At 57.3% G+C, this 25,868-nt stretch overlaps 1 protein-coding gene across 5 annotated transcripts in view; it reads right to left on the bottom strand.

The window, feature by feature from the left end:
- LOC122371403 (cyclin-dependent kinase 17-like) overlaps positions 1-25,868 on the bottom strand; it is a 54,478-nt gene that overhangs the window by 14,498 nt on the left and 14,112 nt on the right. For all 5 annotated transcript variants that reach the window (XM_043347715.1, XM_043347706.1, XM_043347721.1 and 2 more), the window contains 2 exons: positions 4,078-4,214; positions 923-1,102 (listed from right to left, as the gene is read on the bottom strand). In XM_043347715.1, coding sequence (XP_043203650.1) covers positions 923-1,102; positions 4,078-4,214 — 317 coding nt within the window. The remainder of the gene's footprint in view (positions 1-922; positions 1,103-4,077; positions 4,215-25,868) is intronic.

Here is a 25,868-nt window from a genome sequence, read left to right as displayed (position 1 = left end):
ACCGACAAAAATAGGTCAACAGGACCTGATCTGACCAAACTCCAATCTGACCTGATCTGATCCCACCCGTCCTGACCTAACTTGCCTTGACCGGACTTGACCCGACCCTAACCTGACCTAATCCAAGGATGTTGAAACACGGGAGCACGGGCCAACTGCGACAACATCAGAGAAGGCTACTACTTACGAATCTCCACTATCAAAACATCAGTCTGGTTTCCGGAACCGAAGTGCTTAGGACCGTAGAACTCGGCTGGGGACTCCACAAATAAATATCTTCTGTTTGCTGCTCCACACAGCATGAGCTCAGAAGTTCACGATATCATTACATAAGCTGTCTCCGGAAACGAACACATGGCGAAATGCGCATCTTCTCCCTGACCCTCTATCAATGAATTACAAACAAAACATACACGAGGTTACAACCACTGCCTAACAACACCATATCAACGCCAAGATTCTTTTTTGGCGCGGTCGCATCGCAGCCGAGATTCTCCCCAGGCCGAGGAGGCCCACGACTGAACACCCGTCAGGGAAGGACCGATGTGCCAGTTTCCCCGCGCAGTACCGTACAGGAAGATGAATGGACGCACTACCGCATCCGTCCCCGTCAGACCGGCGTGTCCGAGTGCAGCGGCCCGGGTGCACAGCGCTGTCGCCACACCACATCGCCGGCAGTGGCCGGCAGTTGCACAGGAAGGCGAGATAAGACCATGGCAAGGAAAATACCACAGCTGGGCTGCACTACTCGGGGGTTAACTTTGACACAAAAACAACCGACAGAGCAAGTGCTGTCGATGCCATGTCAGATTATTGACACTTTTAAAATGAAAACCTTGACGCAGAAAAAGCAAACTGGGACACGTCTGTCACACTATCTTAGCATTGCCGGCAACGGTGTCCGCGAATTTTCAACTCTCACCTCTCCGAGTTTGTCGAGTTTGATGTAGGTGTCCTGCTGGCCGAAGCCGATCTCTGAGAGTGACTGTCGTCGGGTGGCTCGGGTCAGACTCCCATCCAGGGTCGGACTGAGCGACTGTTTCTGAAGGAAAGACTCGGGCAGGTGGAGATCGGCCGGCAGCGACAGCCGTTTGTTGATCTCCTGTCGACAGAGGAGCGTACGTCACACTCGGCACGTGGCCGGCGAGCTCGGGTGAGAAATGGGGAGGTGACGGCGCGGTGAGTCAGCCGCCGGTGCGCCGACTCACCGCCGTCAATCACACGCACTGGTGAACCAAGGCCCTCTAGCCTGGTGAACACTCACGCAGCAGTGAACAGCGAGCAGTGAAACACGCACAGCGCGTGTGGGGGCTGCTCTGTTCTTAAACACATGATGTGTTCTGGGAATAACCAGAAAAAAGTGGCAAAAGTAGTAAAAATAGATACTCTTCTCGTAGATTTAGAAGAGGTGCAACAGAGAACGTAGATACTGACACACAGCCAACTAAGCACACCATCCTGCTGCGCAGATGCAATGATGCATGCTGGGAGCCTCACAATGGGTTCAATGACAACAGAGCACATCCATTGCACTGCAAATAGCCACAGCGCACAGCACATTGCCTCAATGGGGACGAGTCACTCTGCATACACTGACGAGCACAGGAAACACTTTTCATAACTCACAGAGCACTCTGCACTCACAGCACTCACATAACCTAACCACACCACTCGGCAACTGTTTCTCTCCCAAAACTCCCAGACCCCTGCCAAGCCGAGCGAATCCACCATACGCGGCAAAACTGATAGTTGACATGGCCGACACTCACAATCCACACAGCTCACTCAACCCACTCTCCACTCCCGTACCGCACTCCACTCCACCCCCGCCACACTCGCTATCACACTCGCTGCCCCACCCCGGAACGATATCTACCGTGACAGAGACGCGGCGCATGGACGCGGGCAGCAATGGGCCCGCTGGCGCCGCCACTGCCGCCGCCGCGCCACCCTGGCCGCCACTGCGCCACCTCCGCCGGACCAGTCAGGCGGCTACGTCACCAGAACAGGAGATGAACAGCGGAACGATCGCGCCGCGGCAGAGCGTCTCTCCACGGCAGAGGAACGCTCACCGGCCGACCCGGTGAGCCGCCGTCGGCACACAGACACGCGGGCGGAACGGTCCGCCCCGCCCCCGCCGCTACTGCACGCAAAGGTCGACCGACACCACACGGCGGCGCCGGGCACCGATAGTGGCGCGTGCACGGCAAACAGCGCCGCGGCGCGACGAAAAACGGCGCGATCGCGGCGCGAGCGGCGCGTCGCCGGCTGCCACCTGGCCGTCTGGCGGCGGGCGGCGGTGCCGGTTGGCTCACGGCTCACGGGCTCCCCCTGAGTCCGTGCACGTGCATCTATGAGTCACGCGCGAGCCGCGATCGGCGCCGGGTCTGGTTGGAGTCGGTCAGAGCTGGTGCTGGAGCAGGTCTAAACGGATGGATAAGAAAACGTACAGATAGGCATACCGACAGACAGACAGGTAAACAGACTGATACATTATGAAATGCCGACACATGGAGGGACGGTCAGCTGCACTCTGTAGAGACGGCAATGACTCACCCGCCCACACGAGTCTCTCCCCCTCCTCCCACAGCGCGTACCCAAACCCGGGCCAACTTTGGGGATGGGGCGCCACGCTACACTGGGCAGTGTAGGACGGGTTCCACACGTCGATACAGACCCTCCCCCCCCCCCCCCCACCGCTGAGCGACTCCGACACAAACATGGCCACTGGCCAGTGACCCGTACGACGATCGACAACCACGGTTCGTAGACCAGTTCGACAGTGCGAGCGAGCCCGGCGTCATCGATCCGACGCATTTGAAATGCATGCTTTAAAGCCAGACCAGACGTTGGCAAGGTACGACCTCGAGAACTTCTTGCGAGCGATAGTCGATAGATGTAGAGTTTATCAGTGGGACAGGGATAAAGTCACAGTGGCTCTACCCTGACGTTAAATGTTATTTCTTTTAGTGAACCCCGGAGTGAAACATTAAAGTTTAAACTGAACCTTCTATCGTCGTCTAGCAAGATGCCAATAATTTGTTGAAGATGCTTGGATCGAGCAATTTAAAGCTACCGTCACTTCATCCAGGCTCTTAAATGGATTAACTCTGTTCACAAGCAGCAAACATCACGAAATAATTAGCATTGCTGCCAAACAGGACGGGCAGGTAAGTTATCACCTTTTGTCATCCAACAAACACGGCTAACGAATTCCAGCGCCCAGCTGCTCAAGGTCCGCAGCATGCATCACAATCCAAGGTCGTACCTCCGGCGTCAAACACGTGCTGACAACACCTTCACAATCCGGTTCCAGATGATTGCAATTTATCGGCTCATGCATCTAAGCAGTTCCCCAAACAGCCCAGAGCGCAGAAACGACGACTCTTTCGGTCTCTCTTTTCTGATCCTTTCACCCTCCGCATCCTTTAATCCAGCCTATCCCTCTCTTATCCCTCTTTCCACTTTTTCTCTCTTACTTTTTTCTCTTCCTCCTCCCTCTCTCTCTCTTTTTCTCTTTCTTTCTTCCTCTACCGGTTTCCCAAGGACGTTGTCACAGAGCGGACCTGCCGACGTGCACGATTCCACATGTGCCAATGCGCGCGGCCACGTTTTTAGGCAGAGTGCGTAAAACTTTCTCTCCATTCACCGCACCAGCGAAATGGCATTGGGCAATCGGAATGGCACGCTCCGAATCGCGACTAACGTTTTACGGCGACCTCTGGACGATAGCAGTTCCTTGTATGCATCAGCTTGATCAGTCTTTTTAGTAGCCAGCGTCATGCAGTATAACCAGTGCCCTTACTGCATGCATACATCCCATTACGACCGTGGTTCGAGCAACGCCTAGCGACCTAGCAGCAAGTAGTAAATCAAATTCATTTGAAAGACAAAGAGCCCACCAGCCCTCCCTCTCAGCCCAGTAGCACATAATATACCAGATCACTCCTCTGATCCGTTTTCATTTCTCTCCGGCGCCGCCCATCCCCACAAGCTCACTGTCCCTGTCACAGCCGTCTCGTGCCGTGACCCTCCCTCACGCCGTTCGCTACCACATCAGCCGGCCGTTCTCCTTACGTTAGCACTGGGCCGCCGTTCCCGGTCCCTCCTCTGCCGTAGTTTGACGTGTACTGGACTGGTGAGCTCGTCTGACGTGCCGCTCGCCTCCTCCGATTCTCCGTCGGAGCCGATGCGGGGGTGCTCGTACACCACGCCTGTCGAAACAACGGAGAGGGGAGTAAGTACGGGGAGAGCACATTGATGGCAAGAGTGAGTGAGTGAGTGAGTGAGTGAGTGAGTGAGTGAGTGAGTGAGTGAGAGAGAGAGAGAGGGGGGGAGGGGGAGGGGGAGGGGGAGGGGGAGGGGAGGGGGAGGGGAGAGAAGGAAGGGGAGGCATAAATGCACGCATCAAAGCAACGCACGCCGGCATCCGGATCCGGCATGTAATAACCGGCATAATCGGCAGACACATAATCGTTATCTGGTGAACAGCTGAAAGCATAACAGAGCGAGCAGGGGGCGGTGGCAAAGGCAGGGGCGGGAGCATGTGACGTACGCTGAAAGGTCAAGGCAGCTTCTATGACACCGGCCAGCGGTACAGGACAGCTAATGTCGCGGATAACTCAATCTGGACGTCACTGATGCAGACCGCCCCACGTCAGCAGCGCCGCAGCGGCACCACCGCAGGCAATCTCCCCACACAAGAAGTCTCCGCAATCTCCTCCCGGAGCGCTGATTCTGCGATATAGGACGGTCGATAGGGTAGGCGCCGGCTTAAGCCAGATTTGAGCGGCGATCCAGGGGGAAAAAGCAGCCAGCTGCGCGCCCGCCGGCCTGACAGCCTAACCCAGCCAACAAAGGCCAGGATAACGGGCCGCTCAATATAGACTGACAGCGCCGTGAAGGCGCCGCCGGCTCCCCTGTTCAGTGTTCACCTCCCTTACCGTCAGTCAGACCAGGCGGGAATAGCACAGCCTGGGACCTACAGCCCAGCAGCCCGGGAAATCAGCATAACAAGCAGTGAGGCTGATTGACCAGACAGCGAGACTGACTGGTCAGATAATCCTCCCAGGTAAAGATCAACCGAGAGAGAATCACAACTAACGAACAATATCCGATTGCATGCTCGTCTTACTCCATCAGACCACGTCATTATTTCCAGATAACACAGGCATCAGGTTTCCATATCATCATCATTTCTAGGCAATGCATTCCGTTCTCAGACAAAGTCCACATCTTATTTCCATTTTCCATTCTGGTTTCTCTGATCCACATTCAGCGGCCTACTTATCGGGCTCAGATATTGCAGCCAGCGGACCCCAGTCACGGATACGAATGTATTTCAACTACGGTCCGCCGTCGAGTCTTTTCTCTGTGTATAAATCTGGTCGGTCGACAGTGCTCCATCCCGATCCCCAGTGACGTCATTAGCTACCCCGTGACGTCATCAGTGTCGCGGCCGCGGCGCCCTTGGCAATACGTAAATACCGGCTGACCGAGGCCGCTCGGACCAGTCGGTGGGCGGCCCGACTGACCCGAGGACCGGCTGCGAGCGCAGGTCGACAGTGGGACTGGACGGCGACGATTGACGTCAGGGTCGTCACCAGAGGTCACCGGGTGGTGACAGAGAGCGGCTGCAGTGTCCGTCACCGACTGACAGCCTGCCGGCCTGCAGTGACTGTCACTGGCTGACAGCGGTCAGTCGGTCTGCAGCGACTGTCACCGGGTACTAGCGGCCGTCACCGACCGGTCCGGTCCTTCCACCGGTCACCGGGCGCTCCAGCTGAGCTGAGCTTCACCCGCCGGGCGGAGCTGCCGAGCTGACAGACACCCGCACCTATCGACTGAATACAGCCAGTCGTGTATCACGGATAACGGTCTCAGTCCCGCCCACCCCTGACCCGACCGTCAGTCCGCCTGTCCGCCCACGAACTCCATCCCGCCCAGCGTCAAGTCACACCCACCCACCGACACGTCACACCGTGACACGCCGACACTCGTCCCTCCTGTCCGTCACCCGGCCGTCACTCTGCCGAGTCGGGCTGGTCCACACAGGCCGCGGGGCGGTCTCTGGGTCACGCAGAGCGCCAATCTCGTCCTGGCCGACCGGACCCGTCGGCGCCAGATCGTGTCTCTGTCACGCACACACCCCACCGCCGTCTATATCGGGAGAGAGTGCTGGCGACGGGCGACCCGATTTGCCGCAATCGGTCCAGTCCTCCCCACGGCAACACGTCCCTGGCAACAGTGTCTAGTTCCACAGTATCCTGCTTAGCTTAGCCCTCAGAGCCTTCAGCAACCAATAATAGACGCAGAAGAACGCTACAAAACGCAGCTTTTGTGAAGCTCTCAGAGCATAAAATCCCTTAGAAGAAGGTCTATATCACTCAGCCTCCGAAACAGGGAAGGCAAAGACATAGCACCTCAGCTTCACGTTCTCTTAACTTTCGTCCTGGACATTTCCCGTGAACCACCGCGACTTCTTCCCCTTACATTCCCTACCCAGAAGAGAGTCCCCAGACAACTGATGTCACTGGAACTATCACGGCTACTGGCCGGCCGCAGAGGATCAGATAATGTTCTGACAGCCGCTGGTTCCACAGAATTCGACGCGGAAAGCGACCACGGAGGTGATATAACTACAGGTTCCCCCTCTACGTGCCCGCTAAAAAGCCTCGGACAAGTGCGGCGACCCTAACGCTCAGTCACACGGCCTGTAACCACAGGAACCCCGACCGTCACCCGTTCCCACGTCACCGCCGCCGCGACCCTTTCTCAGAGGGACGGCCGGCCCACCGGCACCCCACTGCCACTGGGCACACACAGTGCCGTGCCCCGGAGACCGGTCGCTAATTGGCCGCCTTCCGGTGTAAGCGGATACCCGAGGCTCGGTGACCCATCGGTCAACCGGCGCCGTCGGCACTGCAGCTCCGGTGACCAATGGCCAGCCTCCAAGCCATTGTCCGGTCATCGTTGATATTAGTGACCCCAGGGCGAACTACTGACCTCCCACGGTGATACATGGTGAAGTTGTGTGATTCATCCGCGGCCTGCCTTTCCACGAAGGCCGTTTGGTCGGTAATGGCCGCTCACTCGACTCTGTAGTCGCGGTGAGATGCCTCCGCCCCCATCCCGGTGCGTCACTGACCTAATACGGCTCGGACACGGACGCGCCGTACAAAAAGCAAGGCTGCAGTGCACCGGGGAGCCGTTCTTTGCACTATCGGCGCTGACAGGCATGACGGGAGCCCGCGATCAGATAGCCACCAAACGGGGGACAAAGCTCCGCTCATAAACTATCCACCCTCGCTCGATCGCATGAAGGTCCGAATCACAGAGAATTCCGATGATGATCTACTGCCTTCGTGGGAGCAAAACACCGCGTCAGTGTTTGTAAAGCCCATCCCCAACCTCGCTGATCTTTGCCCTCCAGTCTCCGCTTGGTATTACCTCCCGAGGCTGGCCGTTCACACCCGTGCGCCAGGTGTGGTGGTCACCACACCACCACACAAAAACCCCGCGACTCACTATAATGGCGCGCCATAAAAAGCGCGCACACCGTTCGCGCGCGGGTGCTGTTGCTCCGGTGCCGATACCGTATCAAAGGCGATACGACTCGCCCGTTTTGACGAGCACGGCCAGTCAAACAAAGCTGCACGGGGCGCTATTTGTTCGCGGCCGACAACAGAGCACAGTGCACCCGTAACCTCGGACGGTCTAACAGCGGTCTTTGACTCACGACGTGACGCCGCGCTGACGTGGTGATCCATTCTCCGGCTAACGTAATGCTTTCACAGCTGATGTTTTTGGTGCAACTCACTGGGATTCCACACGTTTCCTCCAGGAATAACATTCTTTGTTCGGTCTGGAAGAGTCTCACGTCTGAGGGCGGTCTATCCATGCAGGAAAACTGGCAGCTCTACCGCAATACCATTCAAAGCCAGGTCAGAGGTCTGCGCCGGGTACCCTCCATGTGTAACAGCAAACAATTGCATGAACAGTGGCGCAGTAGTGTCATAGAGTCCTGTCTACCGCCGCTGAATGACACCAAGTGACCCCGCTGGCGTCCGGTGTCCTGACGAATAGCCGCATCGCTTTGCGCCACGATCGCCTGCGGTCATGCAGCGCTGCGGTGCGATCGTCTCCGGTCATGCAGCGCTGCGGCGCGATCGTCTGCGGCTGCTGCAGCGTCGCGTCACATTCCGCGACCAAACAAACAGAGCGGCCGGCCGGCCAGGGGCGGCGCCGGGGACGCTATCACGTCATCACAAACAGTGGACGGTCGCAGCGAGATGGTGGAGCTGCAGAGGGTGCTACATAGGGCAGGGAGTGGTGGATGGTCTCACGATGATCACTGAGTGCCTGGGTACAGGGTCTCAGGCTAACAGAGAGGATAACAAACAAAATATAGAAGCACAAACAACAGGTTTGAAAGTGTATTTCAAGTGAGCTACACGAAATTTACTTGCAATATGTTCATCACAGAACAGCCTTTCTGAAGCTTCGTTTCCCCGAAATCAGTGCGATTCATCAGGGACTTCAACAGCTCCCTCCGAAGGATGCTAACACCTGGAACGGCCTAGTCACCTGCTCATCATCCTGTCCGCTGTCTAAGAAGCGCTCAGTTGACCGACCAGTCAGCTCCGTGTCAGTGGGCCGCGCGACCCGTAGCCCACCGACCTAGCCAGGCCGGCAGTCAGCCACTTGTTCTAAAGCACAGCCCAGGTCCGGGAGCGCCCGCCGACCCCGGCGCCTTCCATCACGGGTAGCCTACCGCCGCGCCGGCGAGGTCGGCCGGCCCAGCACCTGCCGATCAGCTGACCAGTACCGCTGTGACGTCAGCAGTCCGACCGTCACGACCGGTCGTTCGGCGACCGACCCTCCGACCGCGGAGGCAGCAGGGCGTTCCAGCAGGCAGCGCCTCGCTCCTGCGGCGGCGGCGGCATGGAACCGGTCTCCTGCCGCCGCCGCCCAGCCGCCCAAGGTAAACACACTGCTCTGGGCGGCGGCGGCGGCGGCGGCAGATGGCGGTCGGCTCCGGTTACTATCGTGCAAAGGGTAGACCGCGCACCCCACCCAGTACTCGGAGCTCCCCACCGCCATGAACGAGAACCGTGAGACGGTTGGACGGCTGCGGCAGCTGCCACACAGGGCGGCCAAGGGTCGACTCAGGGCCGCTGGGGGCTGTGCGCACGCGGTAGGGCATCTTCGACGCCGATCCGGGTTCGAGACAAGTAGGAACGCTACACAGCACCTTTAGCGCTGCCAATTACCTCGTTACCGCCAGGTGATTCCCAGGGGACCACTAACCGGCCGGCGTATCGCAGCAAACAGCGCCGCCGTCCGGTGTCGGAGCGGCACCTGCCGTCCGAGACGCCGGGCTATTGGCACACAGCTGGGACGACAAACAGTCGCAGAGAACACACACACAAGCGTGAGGACGCCGCCCGGCTGCAGAACATATGTGCCAGACGGTTCAGAGCCTTCACATGGCTGGAGTGAGTGCTGGCTGGGCGGCGGAGTGGAGGGAGGGGAAACTGGGGCACAGCTGCGCCGCGCTCTGCAAGCTCCGCCAAGAAGGGCTTGCGGCAAAGCCGGCGGCACAGCTGCTTATAATGGTACAGACCGTCACCAAGTCAAGTGGCTTCACCTGAGGCTAAATGTCATCGTAGCCTCTTACCTGCAAACAATGACAACAAAAAACACTGCCGCCCGCCCGTCCGTCGGGAACGGGATTCGCCGCGGATCAGACGGCTGAGACCCTGGAGTGTGTACGGTTGGCAAACGTCACCTCCTCTTAGCTCCCCCTGAGGTGGACACTTCAGTCTGAGACGACAATCTAGCCACCGACCACCGCCGCAGACCAGCGCGGGGCCTTGCACCCTGATTTGTGGCCCGTCGCGGCAGGTGGTCGGAGCGCCTTACAAAGCGGCACGCGCCTCACCTGCGCGCCACCTGCCCTCATCCTCCCGCCCTACAAGGGGACCCGAGAACCCCATAATGTTCCTAACCCGTCAAGGCCCCCACTGATAACACACAGGGACACGGCTGTCAACGAGAGCAGCTGGTCTCCCGGCTGGCTCATGCCAAGCAGCCCAGCCTGGCGGACGGAGCACATGCGACTACGGACACCTGCCCCACGGCCAAGAGACGTTCATTTGAGTACGAGTCGATGGCAGCGGTATCAGCGGCGATGGCCGCGGTGCTCCTCTGGCCATCACAGGCTCGCTCACCGCAGCCAGCCGCGGCGACCGGGGATTTATGCAGGCGTGACCTGCACTCCAGTGACGTTTATGAGCACGCAAAGTCCCGCATGACGAGTGGACCCCGTGAGCACGGCATTAGGAGTGGAGTTCGTTAGTAACAGAATAGCGGCACTGCACGACTAGCAGTTCGGACACAACGCGCTGAACTCTGTCTACAGGACATCCGGCGTCTCGACACGGTTTTACGGCACTCGTCGCTGTCGTCGCCGACGGTCCGTCTCTGCCGTCGGCAGCGCCGGAGTCTGAGGCGGTGACGACGATCTATCGCCGTCGGGAGTCGGTCCGACGGGCCGTTTGTCACGAGTCCCGGTCGGGTGCTCCAAATCCGTGAGACGAGCTCCGGGGAGCTCTACCCAGCCGGCAGTCTGGCTGCCCCACTCAGGCAGTGCGAGTCGAAGGGAGGGGTTGGGAATAGAGGTCAGACGCCTCAGGCGATAATCGATGGTCGCCAGTGTCCACAATGGCCACTGCCTGGGCCGACGGCGCCCATCCAATCAGCGCCTCACACCGAACCCGAGGCAGTGATAGACGCCGAGCGATCACCAGGCGACACTTCAAAACAGCTTCACGGAATCGACACGTCCGGGAGACGATAGCAGTACAGGCAGGTTAGGGGAGATCAGCTTCAGAGAGCGATCGAGTCGCCAAGTCATCCCGACTTCCCACATCACCGCCAGAAATAACCAGACCCATGGTCAGAGTGAAAACCCACAAGCTGTGTATCTCAGGCTGGCAGCCTTCGCCAATCTTTCTGCCACAGCAGCCACAAAACCCGCGAGGACTTCCTTCATCCAACCATAATCCTCATCGACAGTCTCCGCCGAATCCTGGCTTACATGGCGCAAAACAGCGCCGGCGAGCGATCCAGCTTGATCTCATCAGCAGCTCCAGTCGCGTGTCACCCTCTCTATCGGCGACGCTGTGCTCATAATCACCGCCTCTATTTACCATTCCGGACAGCAGCTGGGCAAGACGGAGGAGGCGGGCCGAACGGGGCGACACGTCACCAGCAGCCGGCGCCGGCGACAACGAGGTAATATGCATTCCGGCCGGCGCGGCGGCGAAACCCGGCGCACCGCATCGAAAGCGCCGTATTTGGCACACCGAGCCGGCCCCGCTCCGGGCGGATGACTTTTTAGAGGTTCGCGAGCCAACAGATACGAAAACAATGGCCAGTAAAAACGGTCGTGGAATTTCAAGTCGTGATATTGAATCGTTCACGGCCTGTTCGGAGGAGAAAAAAAAAACGCTGAAGAAAAACTTCTGATCCACATTCTCGTGGGTCTCAGTCCCACGCTCTAGCCAAGAGGTGAGGAGGATTATTTGTAACCCGTCTCGGTGGCCCCGCCCGGTGCGGTCCGTCGCTCCCCGTTCGGCGGCACGCGGGGCGGAGGCCGACGGACCCGCCGAGACCGCCCCGCTACCAAGCCTGCCAGCGGCGGCCGGTTTCACTTCCGCGTGTCACTGTGCCCGTCTGCGTCTGAGTGTCTGTCTGTGTCCGGCGTACACAGAGTGGCTTCAGCACGGGGTGACGGGGAGGAGGAGGTAAAAAGATGGCACTCGGAGTCACAGCGACTCCTCAACACAGGAGGGACAGTGTTCGAGACTGGACGGGACCGAGGCCGGTCGGCCCAGGGACGAGACGGACGGGGTTGTAGGTAGAGATTGCAATCCCGGAACGTTTTGCCAATCCCGGGATCCCGAAAGTTTTTATTTCGGGATCCCGGGATCCCGGGATCCCGACCTTGTCACTAAATGTCGTAAGAGTGATTTCCTACTGACATATTTTGTGTCTTTAAGCTTACCACAAACAAAGAGGCAACCAAAAGCCATCCTTAGGCCATGTCATTTGCATTAAAAACGATTGAATTTGCGAATAAAACGTTTCGATTTGATTAGCATTAGCATTTCTTCCCAATTGGCCTTCATAAAATTGTGCGTCGACCAGATCGTTTACTAGACAGGTTCCAGCACATCCACGCCTCACTCACTATTCGTCTACGCTACTCGTAGTTAGCGCGACAGTTTTAAGCCATTGCCATGTTGGTCTATTTAAAAACTCGCAACCAGTGTACGCCAACTTTGGCAGCTCCCTATTTCACAGTGTTTTCAAAACGTCGCTTGGTCACTTTACCTCCTTCCGGTTCCGCTTTCATCATTAATGTCTCTCAGAATTTGCTCGAAAGTCGCTGAAAATCTACCTCCCAGTCAGTGAGCAGAGTCACTGACTGGGAGAGCTCCACTCTACCGTCTTCAACGTCTGAATCAGTGAGCTCTGCCGTCACTTGCGTGACATCTGTGACATCTTTCTGCGACACGAGCTCAAAGACTGTCTTGATGACCTCCTTTGTTCCGGCCACGGACGGGCAAGTCAGAATCGCTGAACGATCTGTGATCCTGATAAAGATGTTGCAGCGCTGATGCTGCATTTTTTTTTGGGGGGGGGGGGGCTTTCGGGACCTTTTTTCGTACGTATTTAAGCGGCTTAACCGCTGTGGGTGATACCCGAGAGCTACCAACACGGTCGATTGTGGACGGCCAATACGGGGTGCCAATCTGCTTTATGTCACGCAGCACAATAAACAGTGTAAACAAGATTCGTGCAGCGGCTGCAATTTCTTGCTGATTCTTTTCGGGATCCCGGGATTGGCGGAATTTCGGGATCGGGATCGGGATTAAAATCCCGCCGGGATCCCGGGATCCCGATCCCGGGATTGCAATCTCTAGTTGTAGGGTCTTTTGTTCGTAAGGGAGCTCTGTCTCCCGGACCCAAAGAAGACAGCTGCCGGATGGGGAACAGACCCGAACGGGTGCGACGACAGACGGACAAGGCGAGGGGAGCCGGTGAATGGGCCTGTCCACGCAGAACGAAGACAGATCGGCATCACCAGGGACGAGCAAGGAAAGAGTGGAGGGAGAGGGGAGGTGACAAGAAAACTAGGACAGAGAGAAGAGGGAGACACTCGGCGTGGTTAGTATAACGGTCAGAAATGAAGGCAAGTGGGGACACACAGCTACTGTAGATTATCACAGATATTATCTTAGCACCAGAGCTGAAAGCTGGATGACTTGACTTCAAGAACAACCCAGCTCAGGCCCTGAACTAAGGCAGAATTAGTCCCTACTTAAGGCCAGCGCGACGCTGCCCATGACACCAGACGATAAGATAGCCCGCACCACGACACGGCTATCGCAGCGGTATGCCGGACCAATGTCACGACCAAATCAACATCTCATCCCCGGATCAGCGACCACACTTATCACACAGCGATCTGCGCAACAGCTCAGCCCCACGGCGCCGCATTTCGGCGCTCGACCCCGGCAGTCGCATTCTGTCGCTCAGTGCGCTGCAAGCTACATCGGCGCGATGAGCAAACGCAGGCCCCCGGCTGTGTATGGTAATCACAACGTCGATTGACACAGCCCCCGACGCCGGCGTCCGGAAGCCAGACAATGGGGCGTGCTAGTCCGCCGGTCGACCGGCCCCCTCCGCCACTTTGCGGCACTCGGAGGCCGGCAGTGACGCGGACGGGGCCGGGGGTGAGGGCGGCGGGCGGAAAGGGGGCGGGTCGCCAGCACCGACGTTCCGGGTCATTTTTTGTCCTCGCTGACGGTCGCTCGCCGGTCCCTGGAAGAAGCGTCACGCCCCGAATGCGTCGCACGGTCGGCATAAAGACCGATCGAGGTCGCCCGTCGTCGCTACCGTCGCTACCGTCGCATGGCGAGTCGGTCACGGCGGGGCGGCGCCGGGGCGCGCGATGGATGATGATGACACGATCGCTCACCGCCGAGACAGAGCTGAAGGCAGTCACAGTGGCAGATATGGAGATGGGACGGATTGCGGCCGGTCGCCCGGCCGCCGGCAGTCAGCACTGCCCGTCACAGCGCTAATGTCCGTCACAATCTGCCCGACGACGCATCCGGAAAAGCTGGACGATGAGAAACGAGAGGAAATTGTCCGACTCGGCGAAAGAATGTGGGAGGTAACCGGAAATATTTAATGTGACAGACCAAGGTTGGTGATAAGCTATTCATCCTCGTAGGAAATGCGCTACTGAATGCGAAACACCACGGGGAAAGCTGATCCAATCCGATCGGCATTACTATCATCCGAGTTCCTTTGATGCCACTAGGTCTGAATGCCTACAGAAAACACTCAGCACAGCTCGTCGTCACCATCCCGACGGGTATCAAGAGAAGATTCTCAGCACAGTCTTTATGACATTTTGCCTTTCGGCAGTCACAGCACTTTTGCTTTCCTTAACTGCGGTCAGTTTTATCGCTCCACAGTTATACTGGCTCCCGCAATTTCCTGTCTCCCGGTCCCGGTGCAGCCCCAGTCCGGCGGCAGATCGGGCCATTTTATCCGATATCGTCTCCTCCCTCGCCGTTCCCGTCCATTTGGCCCGACTCGGCCGGCCTTTCTATCGCTGGGAGCTCTGGTGACTCCTCCCCGGGCGCCCGTCCACTCCTCCCCGGGCGCCCGTCCACCCGGCCCCGAGCGCCGGCCGCGGCCCGCTTTATCGCAGCTCCAGGAGCGTCTCCAGGCGGCCGCGGCGCGCCGCTGTCGCCTCCAGTGCGCCGTATATCGGCTCATCTGGCGCGCCGTGCAGCGCGGAGGTATGCCGGACCCGCGACCCGGTCCGGGCTGGTCCAGCTGCTCTGACGCCAGCCAGTCGGACCACCGACCGAGGACCGGGCCTCCAGCGGATGGGAGCAGACTCCGAGCCTCCCAGCAGAGCGGCAGACAGGAAGGAAGACGGGGGAGGAACGCCGACAATGATAGGGCAGCGCGCCAGGCCTCTCCGCGCCCCTCTCGGCCGGCGGAATGAGCTACTATCGAGCGGAGCTCCCTGCCAGATCCGCTGCCGGGTCCCCGGGAACCTCTGCTCTGCCGGACAGCTCCCCGGCAACCCCTGCTCTGTCGGCCGCGCCGGCCGCCTGCACAGCGCTGGCTTCTGTCCGGCGCCGATAGCGACGATCAGTTCCGAGTTTACGGCCGAGCTGCCCGGCTCCGGACCCGGGAACCTAGAGCCTGACCGACGGAGATTGAGGATCGTTCGACGGCGACTCGCCGCGCCCGAGGCCGGCAGAGACAACTACTTCTGTCATCGGCAAACAGCGGGCGCCTGCCAGAACAAGCGATCGCCAAAGTTATCTCATTTCGACGCTCACATCTCAAACATTGGAAACTTGAAATCCCTTAGAACGGAAGAGCCAAAGTACTTCCATTTTTCCTTTTCTCGTTTGAGAGGATCTGAAAGTTTTTACGGTATTTCTCAACTTATATCCGTTGGATAAATGAGCTTAACGCTGAAAGGATGCAAACTTGGAGAAATCGGCCTCTGCAGCTTAGCGAAGACTGACACATCCTGGTCGCGGCGAGCACCCTAACCACAGCACTCAGTACGGGTCTCTAATGCCACCGTTACAAGCATGACGCGGGATAAGTGCATCAGTACACTGTTTCCGGTATGTGAGTAGATGGGGCTTAACCAAGTGTTACAGCGCGCCGACAGGTGTTCGCAATGCAAGGCCATCTGAACGCTATAGCTGCACAGACAGCTTCGTTAGTTAAAGAACACGTGCACACTAGAAGACGGCCCTAGCGACAACTTCCGCCAGATGTGAAGTATTAACTAACAAAGTCATCCCAATTCATGCAACACAGACCGGAAAATCCTTTCATCACGCGGTCTTTACAAACTGCCAGGGCTCAGGTGCTCATCAGTGCTGCTCCCGGTCCCAGGTTTACAGTTCGGTCGAACGTCGGCAGAGTCCGGCTGGTGCCCTGACCCCGGCTGTGACCCCGCCTGCCCCGCTCTCCTGCCACGGTCGTCGGCCCGCAGTGCAGCTGCACCGCGGGCGCTACAACACAGCGAATGAATTACACCGCAGCACCACCAGGCGGGGATATAATTCCATCAGGTCAGACAGCACTGGAGATGCAACCCGGCCTGGCAGAAAGCTCAGCATTAGCACAGCAAACGCCAAGCGGTATGCCAGCGCTGAATAATTCCACGGCATGTCAGCCGGCTCTTTCGTTCAAACACACTAACCACTCCAGGATTTCACTGTCAAACATAATTCAATTGTAGAACATTAGCGGCGCAATAGTTTTGCAAATGCACGGCTGCATCCCACGCTGTTCATTGCCCAGTCGCGGACGGCGAGTGTCACGGCCGAGCAGAGTTGCCCTCGCGGCCCAGCCGCCGGACCGATGACGCCAGCCCAGCCAGCCTGCACACTCCCTGTGCGATGACCATGCTTTAAATAAACACCACTGAGCGGCCTGGTCCGGCCCGACACGACTCCCTGCACCGAGATACCATGTTGTCAGCCGAGAGACACACCGCGTGATACCCGATGATGCAAACAATCGGTCTGACGGATGAGGCGAAAAACGCCACATCTGGTGCTCATTCATTTCTGTTTACACATAAATATCGCACCTCTAAAAATATCGCGATTAAGCAAATCCAAAAGAACCGAAACAAGTAGTTAGGACCCGATGAACACCCTTGCAGAACACCCTCCAGTTCAGTTCGGTACAGTACAGTTCGGCGACCTCTATCCGCTGATCTATGCGTGTGGTCCAGTTTCGTATGTGTCGACTGACGTGGGTCGCCCGGTCCGGTGCCGGTCCGGACGGCCCTCTAGGGACCAGCAGAGACCGGTGGGAGTCGTGCAGTGCCGCTCGGGTCAGTCGGGGTCAGTGGCCGCACTCGGCGCGCTGTTTGGCCGGAGAGAGTCGGCCGGCCGGCCACTCGGCCAGACCCAGCACGTAGCCTTGGACGGCCGGAGACAGCTGTATTTATGCAGTCTCACGTGAACGCCCTGTGCGGCGCGTGCCGCCCCCGTCCGTGGCGGCGGACCCTCCAAGACGCCTTACAACCAGCTGGGGAGGCACGTCAGTGCTCACGGCGGCGCACGTGTATCACCCGTGACGCGGCGATCACTCACACCAGCCGTTCACAAAGACGCTAGACACAGCGCCGCGCTGGCACTGAGCATGGCCGGCGCCGGCGCAGCGCTGGCAGTCCTCCGCTGTTTCTGGCACGGCTGCCTGGCGCCGGCCGGAGACCGGACCCTTTCACAGGCGCCGGTCCGCCCACCCTGCCGCCGACAGCTCAGTCTTCCAGTCGGCCCGGGGACGGCAGCCATCCGCGCCGCCCACACGGCAACAGGCGCGGTCGCTGCAGGCGGCAGGGCGGCAGCGGCAGCGATACCGTCCGCCCCGCTCGTGCCGGTAACGCCCGGCCCGATCTCCCGACCCGCCCGGCCGACCGATCGCCGTCAGCTTTACGGCAGCGCCGAGTCCGGTTTACGGTGACAATAACGGCCGTCCCGCGTCCATTCCACTCGCCTATTCACCGTCCAGCCGAGCCGGCAGAGTGAGACCGGCGCCATCACCTCTGCCGATTCCCGGGAGTGACGCAGCACCAGAGAGCGCGGCGCCGGACTGAGAGGCGGACACGGGCCGACACAGCTCGGCGCGACACGGCCGTCCCCGGGGGGCGAGGGCGTGCTCGGCTTTACGATCGAGCGCCGTTCGGAGAAGCTCTGAACACCTACTAACCGAGAGTTGAGTGCCGGCCGCTTAGTCAGCGCCTGATTGCGCCAGTGAGTGCCGTAACTTTGACCTCTCTGAGTTGGATGACCCGGCAGAACGGCAGAGGTCGCAGCCGGTCCGATTGAGGAGAGTCTCTGCTGTGACACTGACTTTGACTGAGTGAGGCGCCTTGTCGGGATCGTGACCGTCGCAAATGTGGGTTGACAGTAAAAAAAAACGTCCTAAGCAATGGGACAGCTCATCGATGACTTGCGCTGCTAAGCTCTGACACATTCCAATAAGTAGAGAAACAGCGCCTGACTTATATGACTTCCTTGGATACCGATTCTGATCCTTATCTGGAGCCTATCCTTGTTACGCAACCCAATAAACATTTTACGATTATTGGGGCGATAGTGTTCACATTATACCAACAAATGGTCACTCGCCAGGTATCACAAATGCATGTCACAGGATACATAACAAACGTCACAGACGATTGAGAGCGGCACAGCAGACATCGAGATAGATATAGGATAGGTATGCAAAAAATCTCAGATGAACATGCGTCATGGTCAGTTGATAGACGGAATGCATCCGAGGGATTAGGAAGGTATTCCATCATACCTTTCCCTTCTAAATCCCCGGCAAGCCAGCCTCTCATCTGAGCAGGTACGCAGCCGGCATGTATCATCTGCTCTGACAAACCCTCTCATCTGCGCCGTCGGAATGCCTCATCCGCGCCAAAGCCTGTCACCAAGGTGCGTTCTCGCCGCACGCAAACAGGAAACCGGGCCGACTTTTCTCAATCAGCCGCCCGACAGCCACTGTTAGCCGCCGTCTGTATTGACAATACTGTCCCGGGCGGCGTCTGAGCTGTGGAGCAGGCGACTGGCTCGCTACAGCACACAACACGCAGAATGCAGCGGGGTGCGGGCAGCGTCCAGCCCCACCATGTCCATCGGGCGAGGGGGGGGGGGAGACGACCTGACCACCAGCCAGGCCAATCCCGCGAGGCACCTCCGGCAGCGACCGAGATAGACGCACTCCCGACCCAATCAAAGGTCAATCCCATTTACGCACAATTATCCAATTGAGCAGCGGGCGCGGCGCTGGATGGAGCGACGTCGCCAATCTCCGGGGAATGCACAGGAGCGGCCGGAGTGGGCCACTGATGGAGCGGCTGTCTCCCGGGCCAGGGAGACGCGCCGAGGAGCTCCGGACCGCGAGACCCCCGGGGTAGCAGGGACGCGACCCGGCAGCTCAGGGAGCGGTCCGCAGAGGTTCTGAGAGGAGCCAGACGGCGGAGGTGGAGGGAGGGATATCTGATTACTGAGAACCCCGCGACTGAGGAGGAGAAATGATTCTTGAGTCGCTCAGATCGAGAGCATGATGAATATTTCCCCGACCAGCGTCTGCTACGGCTACCCGCAGGGAAATCACGAAATGACGCTGCGATGAAAGTCTGCCAACACCGTATGATTGGGTGCTCAATGTTCATCAGAGCTCTCAATGCACTCCGCCGACAGAGCGACAAATTACATTTCCAGATACAGAAAAAAATCAAACTAATTTCGTTGACGAGAGAAACCACATCAATAGCTCTTCGCCGAATCTCAGCCACCGCTCCAAAATGGATTTGAGGTGGCTCACAAAAACGTAACCAGTCTGTAGACCCAAGGCCATCCCACAATACCGGATGATTCACGCGTTTTTGTAAGCAGCGGCACCTCTCCCTTCGTCGAGAGCGAACAGCGTGGCGCGGGCGGTACCTCTCCACCAGCGCTGGTCCAGCGACCCGCTCCCGGGACCTCACAGGCGGTCACGCGCGGTACGGGACACCCACGACAGTCCCCAGCTGGTGTGCGTCGTGAGAGAGGGGAGGACGGCGGAGCGGCCGACGTGTGATGCCGCACACACCCCGCTGCAGAGGCTGCACACACCCGGCCGTAGAGGCCACACGCGCCACTCTTACGTAGGTGGCCGACTTCTGATGATATCTGGTGGTCGACATCAAAGGGTCAACAGCAGGGATGCGGAGCCGTGGAAATTTCAAACGGCTCCGGCTCCGGCTCCGGCTCCGGAGAAAAAAATCGGCTCCGGCTCCGGCTCCGGCTCCGGGTGAAATGTTATGGCGGCTCCGGCTCCGGCTCCGGCTCCGAATAAAATGGTCCGGCTCCGGTGGCTCCGGCTCCGGCGGCTCCGGCTCCGACTCAGTACATCCCCTATGCAATCAATTAAATACGGGTGGAAGAAAAATTGGATTGGTTATACGCGTTACCTACTCTTGCCATGACCGGCTCATCGCGTCCCCGCGCAAACGCACCTCGGAGAGAACTGGCAGAACAAAGGACTAGGAAGCGATGGCATTGGAAACGCAGTCGCCGCGAATCGGAGTTCACTGAACCATCGTAAGCTGACACCAATCTCGGCTGCATTGGGGGGTGGGGGGTGGGGGGTGGGAAGAGACGGTGCTGGGAGTCGCAGTCCACTGCACTGGCTTCAAAACAATGGCCGTCACCTGATGACCGGTCCTCATGTCCTGGGGATGCAGTAGACGTGAGGGGGGAGGAGGAGCAGACAGGAAGTTGATTGCGTACTGTGGGATACTGGGGATATTCGGCTTTTTCATTCACTTGATGGCCCATGACGTACTATTGGTCTCAAGATAAGGGCCCAGGCGACCTGTAGTTTTGATGCGGTGAATACCCTTACCCTCGCCACAACTCGGGCCGAGTGCACCCCTCCTCCCAGCCAGCGCCACCCCCACTCGCATTGTGGCGAGGGTGAGGGTATTCACCGCATCAAAACTACAGGTCGCCTGGGCACTTATATTGAGACCAATAGTACGATATGTTTCACTGCGTTGTACTGTCAAACCGAAATAGGTCAATTATTTTTTTCCTCTTCAAAAAATAAAAGGAGCCGGAGTCGCCCCCTTTTTTGGCGGCTCCGGCTCCGGCTCCGGCTCCGGGCTATATTGTTTCACGGCTCCGGCTCCGGCTCCGGCTCCGGGCAAAATATGCCGGCTCCGGCGGCTCCGGCTCCGACTCCGGCTCCGGCTCCGCATCCCTGGTCAACAGCCTTGGTCTGAGATCAGTCTTCCGCTGCTGCCTCAGTTAAAGGTTAGCAATCATGGATCACTGGCCAACATCAATGGGTCACAAATGACCGGTCGTCGCCCAACGGTCGCGGGTCACCGGTCGGTGGTGACCCTTGAGTTATCAATTATCATTGACCAGTTACTCGACAGTCAGCGGGCAGCTGTTGACCGTCGGATATTAGCTCAACCGCCGGATATCTCATCAATCCAGCCGCTGACCGCTACTTAACACCATTACCGGAAAGTGGACGCTTCCCTTGGCAGACCGCAAACATACCTCCACCTCCTGAGCGAAACAGAGCTTCGAGTGAGCTCTTCACGTGCGGCATACACACGCGCCAGTTGTTTGAAACTCGAGTAGTTGTTAACTCTAAAAGCAGAGCTCGAGCGTTAAGCAGGACGGGTCTGGTAAATAAAACCGGCCAGCCCTCGCCGGTGCCACTCTGATCGATCAAGGCCAAACACGGCTCTGGCTAGCCCAGCTGCGGCTGGCCAGCCATGCGTGTGATGGCCCACTCGGCAAATATCAGGCACCGCTGGCCGTCTTCCCACGGAATAATCAGCCGTCAATAAATCATTACATCATATCGAGTCGACACCAGCTAATGACCCGCGACGACCTACCGGCGACAGCACGCAAATAGCCAATCCCCAGTCGATCTGACGCTGTCAAGAGGAAATGAACACCGACAGACCTGCCAGGGACACCGCCGGCCGATCGTACACCTCTTGGCCAGTCGGAACTGCCGAGCGGCACACGCCCCGTGCCCGAGGTCGCGCAGGTCGACCCGGGGTCGGTCGGACCCGGGGCGGTCACCGTCGGACGCCGCGGCCACGATAGCCACCGCGTCCTGAGTCAGCGGAGCGCGCCCATCGCTGTACTTTGGCCAGGGTCACGGCGCCGCCGCCGCTAAAAACGAGCACTACGCGGAATTGGGCCGAGAGCTGCGCTGTTCGAACGAGCCAGAGCAGAGGCCAAATTAGAGATAACGGTTAGAGGATCTAGGCACTCAAGATTTACAGGGTGTCTCAAAAGTTCGCATACAGGTACCAGCCATGCTTTTTTGTCAATAATTCTGAATAAACGAGGAATTAACAGTCGAAATTTTGCATGGGCATTGGTAACAACCTTCCCCCAGCAGTCGCATTGTTTTCAAGCGCATTCGACCCTTCATGAGCCCACAAAAAGGGTTCATCTCTGACCATGGGTCAAGCATGAAAATGGAGGTCGCAAAATCGGGTCGGCTGAGAAACTCTCTGTTTCAGGAGTAATGGGAATGGTTAAGTCGGAAATGACACATGGCAAAGTGTCGGCGAGGATGAGTACAACATGATGATCATCTAATAAAAACGGTGGCTAAAATTTTTGAAGGACAAAACCATGCGAGACATAACAGCGTTTTGAACGACCCTCGTACGGCAGCAGACTCGTACTCAGGAAAGCAGCTGAAAATGAAGGCATAACTATTGAAAACTGACAAAAAGCTCACAGACAGAGGTTACCCAGTTTCAAAAATTGCAGGTCATCGTAAAATAAAGACAAAGTATCATTTGAAATTGTTTATAATATCTAGAACGCTAAATTTTTGGGGAAAATAACACGAAAATCATCAACACCAAGGACAACTGACCCTCCAAAAGTGTCAATTAATGTAAAGTTTTATCTAACGAAGTTTCAAGAGGCAGATCTGGAGCGAATAGCTTTCTTTTAGACACGAAATCCCGACAAAACCACACGATGGACAGGTTTTGGCCGTTTACAAAGCAGAACCTCTCCTGAAGAAAACACTCCGCAACCCAGCGAAGGTCTTGGCATGGGGAATGACGAGCGTTTGGGATTTGCAAAATTTGCACAATGTGTCTAAGAAACAGATGGCCGACACATTCTTCTACGATATGCTGCGAATTTTTTTCCCCTGGCACTTCCCATTTGTTCAGGAATGGGGTTGTTTTGAAAAGGAAAATGGTGCTTGGGAGGTCGGCGCCAGTCATTCATGAAGGAGTTAGCGCCAGAGAAGACCTACAAAATACTCACGGATGGTGTCGATGCACGCTGTCGGCTTTCAGGGAGAAGCGGATGTTGCCGGGGAGCTCATCAAACCTAATTCCGACGCAGAAACTGCAGGGGATTCCCTTACAAGAGCTTGAAAGCTGGTAACCTTTTATCAGCCTCCGGCAGCTGACGGAGCGACGAAAATCGGTATGGGCAAATATTTTTGGAGATACAGCAAAGGGTTTGATTTCCAACCTCCCGAATCAGTTGTCAAAGCATGCATATTTGTCTAGTGTGCACACAGACACAAAAACCTTAAATTTTTGGCCGGTTCTTATATGCTTTATGGGCATGGGAAATGTGTATACGAGCTTTTGAGACACCCTGTACACCGAACTAAATCCACTGTCACTTTCACAGGTCAGTTTTCGCTACGAAACACCAAAAAATCAATTTTCATTATTTACGCCAGATCATGCATGAGGTAACTGGTAAGCCTTTGCAATTGCATAGATATGCTATTGGCCACTAAAAGGAATACTCGCTGTTTCAATTTTTCAGATAGCTCAGTTTTCTTCTGCCCATTGCAGTGGACAGAGGGCGCTAATTACTTTCCAAATACCAAATACAATGTCCCGGTTATAATCCAGTCCCGATTTAGCCAGTCTCGGGCTAGATTCTCGGTACCATCCGCCCGCCCACAACAATGATAACCGAGATTCCATGGTACAAGAATGACAGCGGACGATAATTATACCTACCCAACAAAATGTCATGTGCGTGCCATAAATGAAACACCATCGACCGAATAGGGCGCCGTAAATGTCAGCCAGATAAGCTACAGAGATTGCAGAGCAGTCCGACAATGAGGTCAGACGGTGGCAACAATGCGACTTTAGTACCCATGCGCCATCAATATCTGCAATTTCGGATTGCGTTTAAGGCTCTGAAAAGTGAAAGCCGACACTTTTCATAGCCATTTCAGGATGACAATCATACAAGGCGTGTTCCCATGACCGAGTCAACCGGAGGAACTGAGTGCCACTTCGGTAAAAATCTTAAGCACAGATTGTGATTGTGCAAGTAAAATACCTATGAGCCGCGCTGGGCCGCACAGCGTGGCCGATAAACCCTTTTCTGCCGACGAGCCGGCACGTTTTGATCGGCTTGTCGTGTGAGTTCATGACTCAGAATCTGGTCGTGACATATCTCCAACGGCCAGCGCCTGTTCCCTTACCGGTCACGTCCGGCGCTCCTAATTCAAAACACACAACTCTGGGGAATGATTCACTCACTCACAGTAATCCGGCGATGTCCCAGCGCTATGACAGGCCTCCGCCATACCAAAGCCCGGCCTCAGACATAGCACCGTGGGCTGAATTCCAGACGGAGGCATATTGAAACATTAATTCGCCTCCATCACCCGCTATGAAGTTTTAAGCCCCTCATAAGCGAACTGATGAAACCCGGGAAACATGATATTCCTTAAATAACAGCCTTAATTCCCATGGTTATTGCCTCAAGGAAATAACGGCCTTGACTCCCAACTTTGGGAAAGCCGCCGCGAACAATTAGGGCTAAATCAGCTCAAAGATATCTTCCTAACGGCTCTGGCCCAGATATAATGACCGTCTAATCCTCGAGGTGATCATAAACCAACTGGCCTGAGCCGGGCTTAATTTTTCCTGACAGCTGGACGTTAGCTTCTCGGCCGGGGATTAGGACGATTCCAGTTCGGAGCTGCGCCGGCCGCGATACCGCCTCAGCGGGTTCCCATGGCACCCCGTAACCCCTCAGCGACCGGCGCCCAGCCGCCACCTGTCCGCACCCAGCCGATACCTGACGGGGAACATTGGGTAGCGCCCGCTGAAGGCCTCCGCATAAGGTCATGTTGGGCCGCTTCCGTGCCATTTTCCTCGGCGGCGCGGCGATTATTTTCCGGTGCCAGGCGGCGTCCGACACCGGCGACGGGCTCGGCCCGCTGCCGCTGTCGGAAACATCCTTAGGACCACTCGACGGCGTCTACAATGCGGCGGTGGCGCTAAATGGGAAGGAACAGCGAAGGAGCTGCGTGCAACTGACAGCACGGCGCCCGGGCCAGCCAGAGGCAGCTGTCGAGAACGAGTTAACACACACAAGTAATTTGCTCTTTTTTCTTACTACTCCACCACGTTTAGTGAGTTTCCAGAGCCACCGGTTTCTACCAGCTTGACGTCCTCCAGACCCGGTTCTGCGTCATCCACCGCCCAGATACCCGGTGACAGTTTCCACGTCACACTGACGTCCAGAACCATGGCCGATGACGGGAAACACAGCCGATAAGACACCGAACATGGCACGGGGCGTGATTCAGGGCCGGCACGCACAGGCCGCCGCTGACCCGCAGAGCGGCTGACACACAGGAAGGGCGGAGTCTGCTCTCACCGAATTAGACTAACCCGGCCAGAACGTGCACCGGCCTACTTCGCCACCGGCTCACAGTCGCACCGGGCAACAGCTGGTCGGAAAACAAAGATGAGCCAGACCATGACTCAACATAATTTATGGGGATAAACAGGGTGGATCAGGGTTACTAGAAGCACCTACGAGCGCCAGTTAGCGGGTACACTTCACCTCATTAAACGACACTTCAATCCAGTACTAACTCGATCTAGTTTAAGCAGCATCATTAAGCGGAATACTAGTCACGAAAACTTCGACGCCATTAGATGAGCGTAGCGCCTAGGGCAGATAGTCCCGCTCAGTTCAAGGCGCCCCATGCCTCCTTGCCTATGTGCCGGTCTGTATACGAGCGTCACGTGACTTCTGCGTCCCTCAGCTGGTGCGGCGTGTTCCGGGGCGGTTTCCGAGGTCAGGCGGCCGTCCTGGCGCCGCTGACGGCCGCTTCCGGGCCGCCGTCGGCACCGCCCGGCTCCGGGAGCCGCTCTGCACACCCCGGCCCGGCCGGCTGCCCAG

This window comes from Amphibalanus amphitrite, unplaced genomic scaffold (genome assembly GCF_019059575.1).
Source record: "Amphibalanus amphitrite isolate SeventyFive unplaced genomic scaffold, NRLGWU_Aamphi_draft 000035F_arrow, whole genome shotgun sequence".
Taxonomy (NCBI): Eukaryota; Metazoa; Arthropoda; class Thecostraca; order Balanomorpha; family Balanidae; genus Amphibalanus; species Amphibalanus amphitrite.
The sequence above is the reverse complement of the archived record's forward strand: the minus strand, read 5'-3'. Positions and strand labels throughout refer to the sequence as shown.